Source organism: Anarhichas minor, unplaced genomic scaffold (genome assembly GCF_050575085.1).
Source record: "Anarhichas minor isolate MPS153535 unplaced genomic scaffold, ASM5057508v1 ptg000040l, whole genome shotgun sequence".
NCBI lineage: Eukaryota > Metazoa > Chordata > Actinopteri > Perciformes > Anarhichadidae > Anarhichas > Anarhichas minor.
Window position 1 is genome coordinate 8,682,947 of NW_027466486.1, and position 9,436 is coordinate 8,692,382.

Consider the following 9,436-nt stretch of genomic DNA (forward strand, 5'->3'; position numbering starts at 1 on the left):
CCCTGGCAAGTTTGTTTAGTGAAACATAACAAAACAGCTTCTGCCAAGCTATTTTATTATAAGTATACACAGTTAAACATACAAAAATCAACAATATGTACATAAGAATATGGACAAATTCATTTAATTCATTCTAAATTGTAAACAAGTGAATTGTAAACAAAACAATAGCACTAAACTACTTACACATACAGCAAGACTTACTCAAGGCACATCCTTGATATCTTAACAAAACATTAAAACTCTTGTCCCGTTTTTTGTGGACATAAAGGGGGTCACCAAAAAAATTGCGAAATGTAAAAATTACGATAAAACTGGAGGTATGCAGCAGGTGTCGTCTAGATGGGAGGAGGGCAAATGTATCCACTTATTTTTAAGCACAAACATTAACAAACAAACCCAAAAACGTGTGCTTTGGTGGAAACACATCAGGGATTTTTTCTTCTTTAATGTGCTGATCTAGGAGGTAGTCCACATTGTCAGTTAAAATCTGACATTTTGCAACTTGTACAAGAGTGCAGTTGTGATGCAACTGCTTCTTCCTCTGTAGTGCAGGAAATGAAGCACTAAAGAAGTCAAATGAATGTGAAAGCTAGGTAGGTTCCCAACGGACATCAGTTTTCTGAACTCAAGTGGTTTAAAAAGCAAATTGATTGAACGTTTCTCTTGACTTCGCTATAGCTTCCACATGGATTTTATGATAACCATTGACTTTGGAAATGGACATTTTGCTGCGGTAGTACCGACTGAGAAACATCCTCCTATCTCTCCAGAGTATGTTCAGCAGAAAGGGCAGATGATGCCACAGGTCAGAGGCAGGGGAAGTGGAGGGGGGCTGAGGAGTAAATTGGGTATCCTAGAGGGGGATCAGCTGCCTGAACAGTTAGGTTCCTTAGCATGAAGGGGTGAGCCTGGATGCTGTAACGCTCCTCGTCATCATTGGTAGCATACAGGAGCTCCCAGGAAAGGTTTGCCCACTGGCCTCGTACTCCCTCTCCATTCAGACGACCCACTTGCACCAGCTGCTCCTGCAGGGACAGGACTCGCCCTGTGTAGGTACCCTGTGGACAAGGACAGTCAATGATGCAAATGAAATACACACATTTCACCGAGATTTCCTCTAAATTGCTATTTTAAATACCCTCCATTTTTTATTCCAATTACTGAATTAGAAAAAGCTGTAGTTAAGGTATCAACAGTGTGGCTTAGACAGGATGTCAACAAGTGTGATTACCATAGCGAGGTCATGTCCTAGAGAGAACAGGAAGGGTTTCTCCTGAAGGACACTGTCGTGCCAGCCTTTCTCTGTCACCAGGCCAATGTACCAATCCCTTTCATATTCCTCCAAGGTGCTGAACAACTCCTCAGGGGACTCCATGGGCCCTAGACTTGCTTGATCAAACAGCAGCTTGAAACTGAACCTGATGGCGAACATAGAGGCAGAATTCAATAAAATATTTTTTTCCCCCCGGACGTAAAAATAATTCTAAACCTGTGATCAGTTACCAAAACCTAGAAACTCTAACTGCCAATTTTACCTGAAAGCCCGAAGTGCAAGTTGGTAAAGTTCTTTACTTGAGGAGAGCCAGTCGAGTCCTTCCGTCCATGGTATGTCTCCACAATAGAGTCTGTAGACGTAACTGGGACTGGTGAAGGCAGACTCTGCTCCCAGTGAGATGAGACATGAAAGTGCAACCTGTGCATGCAGCTCTTTCAAAGCGTCATCCTCCTTCAGGGCTTTGGTCATGTCCTCGGAGGTCTCACCCTGCACAGCATGCCCAAACCGCCCCAAGGTGAACCGAAACCAGTCCTCAGGAAACAAAGACCTGAGCTGCAGGGATGGTAGCAACGGTGCAGTCCTCCACGCTGTCGGGAGGTTGAACACCTCCGACTGGGGGCAGTTGAAGTTCAGCTGAGGGAGAGAGCCGGGACTCTCTCTGAAGACCTCTGAAATCCGGCCTTTATCCACTGCTGGCATCCCGATGCCCAAACCCAGAGGCTGCAGTGGCTGCAGGGCAGAGAGAGCCATGTTTTCAAAAAGGCTGTCCATCTCCACAGAGCCTGGCAGAGAGGCACCTGTCTGCAGCGCTGCGTGTCCAGGCTGCGCCTCTGCGGTCACTAATGCCACTGTCCGCCTGGCTGGTTGAGGTCCAAATAAGTCGTCCTCATCTGACCAATCACCAAAGGAAGTCAAACTGGAGCTGTCCTGCCTGAACCTGAGAGAAGACACATTGGATTCCACCACGACAGCCTCAGCTGGCGGGTTACAGGTGGTCTGAGCCAACTGGGAAGACTGGGACTTCCTGCCTCCAACCCCTGGCCCTTCTTCATTGCTCCATAGAAATCCTTTATGCTTCTGCACACAGCATCGGAGGAGCAACCAGACCAGTGCTTTCAGAAAGTCATCCTGAAGTTTCCTCAAGTTGTCATGAGAGTCGATGATGCCAGAGAGCACATTTCGGGCATCAGAGTAGACTTGCACTGCAAGGGCAGCACATGGGGTGAGGGCATTTCCCCAGTGCAGGTTAAAGCCCTGGGTGAAACCAAGCCGCTCGGGGCGCTCAAAAGCAGCCTCGAACACCTCATCCACCCTCCGTGCTTCCACTGTGTGGCAAGATGTCTCCTGCAGCTCCAGACCCTGTAACAAACCACATTGTACTATCATGTTGTAAATGACTGCAGTGATTCTTAAAAGACGGAAGGATTCAGTACCTTAATGTTGACTGTACAGTAGCCATAGCCTCTCTCCAAGATCATTATCCAAACCATGCGGTCCTGAAAGCGCCCAAGAAAATGAGAGCCTGGGGCTAAAGAACCTACAGATGGGGGAGAAAATCATCAGCCATCCATGCATCCAACATGTAAAGAGATCATGTAACACACACACAAGTAATGGTGCACATTCCTTTCATTTTGCATCAGCTGTGCGTCCCTCTGTTGACTCTATGGATAACATAGCTACTGGATGAGCTGCAGGGAGACATGTACCATCAGTTGTACAGGAAGTTGTTCATGATACTGTTTTAACTGCGTGACTGCACAGAGATCTAAATATTACATCTTTTCTTAGCCTTAGTTTTCCATTAGTCTCTAAAAGTTCCCTACTTTTATGGAAACGCTGGCAAAAGACAGACATTTATTTCGACGAAGATGAACAGAAATGGCAAGGTGATGGAGGCTTTTGTTTGAAGAGGACTAGCACTCGCTCAAGAATAATGTCAGGTCCCATGACGACATCTCAGAATAGTCCCAGTCGTACCTCATGATGGAAAGTGACAACCTGGGCAGACTCCTTCCCGCTCACTGCTCCACGGCCCCCAGTGTGAGCGAAGCAAGAGAACACTGCAAACTGCCATCGCTAGACTGTGAGCATCCACCTAACAAGCGCTTATTCTGAATTATACATCACAGCTACAGCACCCCAAGCTCACAAAAAAAAAAAACAAGATTGAGTGACGACATCACCTCAGCAGCTTTATTCAGTTTTGAAAAATCCATAAATGATGATTCTCTACTTGCACCGTTTCTCCTGATCGAGCACAGAACAAACTCCGAGCAGCAGCTCTGTTTGTCGTACGAGCATTATGCGGTTAATGGTGTGGAACGATTTGAATGTAATGAATACAGATCAGAGCTATTTTTTTTTTTCGGGTCACTTCACAGGAAGCTCAACTGGATCATGCAAGTTTGCATTACTGCGAGCAATTCCAAAGAGCTGCTCCCAACAACATTCCTCTAACTATTAAACCATACGAGGTGATGGTTCAACGCTCTGTGATCTGCACACTGTCCCTACTTCACCCACAGAAAGGTTTAGCCACTGCAATTATAGTTCAAGTTAGGGGGGGTGTCGTAATATAACGGCAGTTATATTTAAAAATTAAATATTGATATGTTAATAATACACATATGATAAAATAATCCACTGCCTCTTAAATTAGCTTTTGTACAGTTATGGTTACAGACTCACCTCCGTACACTGAGTGTAATTCATTTGTCAAAAAAGAGACATAAACAATAAACATGTTCTAATTTTCTAAAGATATTTTAAGCCACGATAACGTGTATTTATAGTTTGATATTGTGACAGTTCCAGTACAAGTCAAAACACACTGTAGTAAAACATTTTTTATCATATTAACTTTAGAATATTGTAAAAAACAAACAATATAAAGTATTGAAAATTAATTAATTTTAATTAATCCAATTGCAAATATAGATTTGCGGACCATATCAATTATAATATAGTGAACAATATTAACTCGTAACAAGATTTTTTTTTTTTTAAAAGAAGACACCATAGCACGAAGATATAAAGGACGGACAACTAACCCAGTGACCCTCTTGCGAAGGCCGTCCTCAGAGCAGAGGCCAGACTTCCGCTCATCTGCTGGTAGAAGATTGAGTCCGGGCAGGGACAGGCGGTACCTACGGGACCCGGCCAACTGCGCTGAGGCCTGGGGAACCCCACCAGGAAGATGGGCAGGGTGAAGAGGGGCAGCAGAGGGGCGGAGAGAAGGGCAGACAGGGTCACCACCGCCAGCAACAGTGGACATAGGGAGGCATTCAGAGCCAAGAGGGTTCCTGCCGACTGACGGCGCTGCTTCTTCTCTGTCCAAGATGTCACCAACACAGTCAGGGTGAACTTTAGCTTGGTGAGGAACTGGGTCAGTCTGTCAATCAGGAGGCCCACCTGGATTAGAAACACACATAACGAGCATAGATCTACTGAACCACCATCAGGTCTCATCAGCTGATGTGCAATATACTGTAGGTTTGAGATATGTGTGTGCTTCATTTACTTTTCATTACTTTGTTTTTTTTGTGTTTTTACTATTTTAATAACTGCTGACCAAACCAAAAGTTTGGAAACATTTCACTGCAATATTATGAATATATACACTCAGCAGCACCTTTATTGCGTATACCTGTAAAATCCAATGTAAACAAATACAATAGCTCATTCTCAAATTCTACATTTGCAAGGATAATAATGGGCCGTTTTGAATGACACTGCCAGAAAGGTATTTTAGCCATATGTTTACTATTGAGGTGGTAGTTTGCTGAGGTGTTGAACTGGACTGTGTTATTATCAGCCACGACGTTGGTATTGCCTTCACCTTGTGAGTGTGTGTGTGTGTGTGTGTGTGTTCAGGGCAAAATGTGGCCTGGAGACACCCACTTTGCCAGGTGTTTATTTTTCTGTCAGATTTTGTGATCATGATAGTGTTGCAGCCATGCAAGATGCAGTCACAAAACTTTACAGATGTGTGTGATCCGAGCAAGGGGGTCAAAGAGGCCATTGTGTGGTGAAAATAAGGGACAAAATGAGTGTTGACCTCACCAGAAGAAGCTGAACTCCAGTGCCCAGGTTGTCCCAGCCTGGCAGCGTGTTGTTTCCAGCTGCAAGCCCTACCAAGACCACCACTACCATCTGCAGCAGAGCATCCTCTGAATTCTGCCAAACCTGCACAGCAACAAAATGCAACCACTGTGCTGAGCATAAAAAAAGAAAATTGTGCAAAAGGTACCAAGAAGACATGTTTTTGATTATCATACTTTTCAGTGATTTTTTTTTCCTGGTTACATTAACAATCTGCTTGTAGTTACTTTAAAAATAAGGTATTTACTGTAGCATATATTTTCTGCATGTTCTGTTCATATTGCTACATAGATTCTGAGCAAGAGTGAGTGTGAGCATACCACTCGAAAGGCTCGTGTGAATCCCACACTGAGGGAAACCCTGTGGAGCAGATGCAGAGATTTGTCCATAGACAGGAAAGCAATCATTGCAAATGGAGACACTGTGAAGTGAAACACACAGTAATTGCAGGTCAAAAACACATTCAGATACAAAGCACTGTTTTTTATCACAACTGAGATTGGACAACATCAGACTTAAAATACACATTACAACACGCTCACCAAGATAAAGAAGGACTCTTCTGATTGCTGCAGCAATGTATAATCCTCTGTTCCTCTGCTTGAAAGTCTGCACATTGGACATGCCTTTAGGGTACAGGGGATTGAGGAACACCCCTCCAAAAACATAGGCCCCCTGGATTTCTCTGAGAGCCCAACAGCAGCCGAAGAGTACGAGGAGGAGGTAGCCGACAGGAGCCTGGGGTCCCGTGACCCAGCTCTGGGACTGAGCTGAACCGAGGAAGTAATGCAACAGCCCTGCCTCTGCCATCGCCACCAAAAACAGGCTCAAATATAGCAGCAGCTCCCTGCAGCCCAGATTCCAGCCAAAGGAACTGGGAGGAGGAGGTGGCGACCCCCCTCTTCGTAATCCACGATCCCCAAAAGCTGCCCTGGGACCTCTGCGGAGTGTGCCAACCTGGCTGAGGTCCAGGCTCAGCAGAAATCCCGTAGAGATGGAGAAGAGAACCACACCCAGTGTTGACGGGATGAAGTAATTACACACAGCTACGCCAGCAGATATGCCAAACATCAACAGCAGCCTATGGGACAGCGTACACACAATAGGTCAGTGCTGATGATACACAGGTTACCGTCACTGTTGTCATTCCAATAGGACTATTAGAATCTGATGAGAAACTAGTTCCCCACATAACACATAATGTGAATTAACAAAAACTGTGTTTGGCTCAAACTTCTACTGTAAAGGTACTGCTTTAAATCCCGATATCTAAGTGTCAGGCACACAAAATGATTGTATGACTCCATATAACCAGAGCTTTCATTAGAGCCAGAGATTCTTTATATTGATCTCATGGCATAGGAGGGATCCACTGGTGTCATTTACAAACATGTTGTGGTTGATGTTGTTGTTTACAACTTTCAGATTTTCTACTGTAGTGTAAAGCTGCAGATGAAAGCGAAGGCTGAAGCATGCTCTTTCAATACGTACCTGAGGTTGCTGGACATGGGCGAGCCTCCTAAGCCAAAAACAAGAGCCTGCTCCATGCCCCAGAGGAGCAGGGCATCAAGGGGAGGCAGTATACCTAGCGCCCACAGCAGAGGTAGGAAAAGGAACAGCACATGCAGAATCTGGCTTGCCAGTTGGAGCTCAGGGACCGGGCCTGAGAACCTAAATCAGAGCAAGGCATTGAGATGAAGTATGGCAGCAAACATTTTACAAATTCATTCTATAAGAGGAAAACTCAATTAATCAGATAACTGTGTTGCTGTTGCTCACCTATCAGCCATGTCCACAGCAATGAAAATAAAAATGTAGAGGGGCCGCGTGAGTGGGGTGATCTCATAAGTGTCCTGTGCCTGGAAAGTTGCCGTCTCTGTGGCCGTATTTACAATGAGGGAATACTCAGCTATACACAGTGTCACCCAACTCATGACAAAGACGACAAGGGATATGCCAATGCTGCCATAAAGAGCCGTCAGTCTGCCAAGGAACACGTACCATGTCCCAAAGCCACAGAGCACCCCAGCTAGCATTGTATGCAGCACCACATTCAGTCCAAAACGCTTTCCCGGGGCAATAAATTGAACCGTCTCTGGGCTGACACAGTGGGTGAATTCCACATCCTCTTCATCAACCAGGATGTTGGGGGCACCTAGTCTCTCCACGGTGCCACTCCTCTGAGCAGCATACAGTGCCAGGGCCTGGACACCCGCTGCAGCCCCGAACATAAGCATACCAGAGAGCACTGTGGCGTGGAGCTCCTGGAGCAGCTGCAGCTGGCAGAGCAGCGTACCAATACCCCCAAAAAGCCATGGTGTCAAGAACAAGAGTACCTGATTGACATAGACATATGGTGGGGCACAGTAGCCCAACTTGAAGCGTGGACCCCCCAACACCGTCTGGGGGAAGCGCTTCCAGAAGAACTCCTGCTTGTACTCATTAAGAAGGGGCACATCTGGCCCCATTCTGACCATTCCCAAAGGGGTGGCAGGTCATCTCCACACCGCTGAAGTAGGGGGTCCATTCATCGTCCCATGCAAAAGGAAGCTGTCTGTAATGAAAGCACATCTTCAGTTAGCAGGCAATGGAGACATAATCTTTAAATCAAACAAACCGGAGATGCCCCAATACAATATATCATTGACATTGTCATACAAGAGGACCCTAGTCTGTGCCTCACATGTAGTAACGTTACACAAACTGAAGTTAAATAAGTAGTAAATAATACAACTTTTAACTTCGATTCTCTCAGTGAGTGAACTTATGTTGAATGGTGTCGTTAGCATCTGATATTATTAGGAGTCTCCAATAAAAGTGGATGTTTTAATAGCAAACGCACACAAACGCCAGAGCAACAGCTGCTGAGTTGCCATGAAAACATCCCACATAAGCAGTAGCCATGGATGCGCTAACGTGGGCTAACCTGTTCAAGCTAGTACCCGGACATTTAGAGTCATTTAACCAAACCAGGTAAATAGCTCACAGTAAATCAGTTTCTGCACCTCCCCGAGACTGTTCTAATAGTTCTACGTTAGCTAGATATATGTTGTTGTTGTTGTTGTTGTTGTTGTTCTAGCGATGCCAGCAAGTCTTTTCAGCTTGACAAACCGTTAGCTTGCTAGCATTAACAGGTAAATAACAGCAGGTTGGCAACCTGGGCTGACACTGGTTTAAGACAAACTCACCGTTAAGAGCAGAAAAAACAGCTGCAGCCAAGCTTTGTGTAATATTTGACGATATAGGTAGAATTATGGGGAAATAGCCGGAAATCGCCAACATTTACATTAGCAGCGAGCTAATCGCTTGAATGCCAAGCAACATCGGCACAATACACAGACAGATTGTAACCAATAGGAGTGGAGAGTAGGAGAGAGCGCGTCCCTTGATTGGTTGAAACTCTTACGCCCCGCCCATACATCACCCAACCCCGCCTCCTTCTCTGCACACATCATCATAACAAAGAGAACAATATTTATGAAGGTTAAGGTAAGGAAAGGCCATCAGGACATTAAAATAAATCACTAATGATTATGGGTCAGTGTTGCTGATCTGCAAAATGAGGATGTGTCAGTACTAGCCCCTATTTGTATCTAAATGCGCACGCACCTGACACTGTCTGTATATGAGTATGTTTTGCACATTTAGTTTTTCTCTGTATTTTAAACATTAATTCATTAACAGCAGTTGCGTGTTGGGTGTTCAGTAAAACACAACACACACAATGCACAGAGTGGTATGCGCGCTCAGTTGCACAAAATTGCCAACCAGATCACCATCCAGATGAGTTTACCAATATACCAACAACATTCGTAACACACTGGATTATAACATTCAGATGGGATGCTGCGATTAAAACGGGCAGCGTGTACCTGTGCAGTTAATCCACGAGTGATCACTTGTGCACGGTGCGCGGTGTATAAAAAACAGACAAAAACTTTGGCACAAAGCTGTCGCGGTTGCTGTTTGACAGGTGACACGGGACATTTTTTTCAAGTCAAAGACTGTCAATATCATATAAGGTATAAGACAGTTCTATCAGCCTCAATTTTA

At 45.0% G+C, this 9,436-nt stretch overlaps 1 protein-coding gene across 1 annotated transcript; it reads right to left on the reverse strand.

Moving 5' to 3' along the window:
* Positions 1-38: 38 nt before the first annotated feature.
* pcnx4 (pecanex 4) lies at positions 39-8,723 on the reverse strand. The gene is made up of 11 exons (XM_076107670.1): positions 8,572-8,723; positions 7,163-7,937; positions 6,875-7,054; positions 5,926-6,464; positions 5,704-5,804; positions 5,345-5,467; positions 4,333-4,693; positions 2,713-2,816; positions 1,539-2,638; positions 1,235-1,421; positions 39-1,061 (listed from the first exon to the last, which is right to left on the reverse strand). The coding sequence occupies exons 2-11, from the start codon at positions 7,858-7,860 to the stop codon at positions 810-812; spliced, it is 3,645 nt and encodes a 1,214-aa protein (XP_075963785.1). The 5' UTR covers positions 7,861-7,937; positions 8,572-8,723; the 3' UTR covers positions 39-809.
* Between the last annotated feature and the right edge of the window lie 713 nt (positions 8,724-9,436).

What these genes read in the sequence shown, in the direction of transcription:
- pcnx4 (XM_076107670.1), bottom strand. Translation starts at nt 7,860, where the DNA reads ATGGTCAGAATGGGGCCAGATGTGCCCCTTCTTAATGAGTACAAGCAG. An exon ending in GCTGTGGACATGGCTGATAG is followed by an intron (nt 7,055 to 7,162) that starts GTGAGCAACAGC and finishes GCTCTGATTTAG; the next exon opens with GTTCTCAGGCCCGGTCCCTG. An exon ending in TCACACGAGCCTTTCGAGTG is followed by an intron (nt 5,468 to 5,703) that starts GTATGCTCACAC and finishes GTTGCTGTGCAG; the next exon opens with GTTTGGCAGAATTCAGAGGA.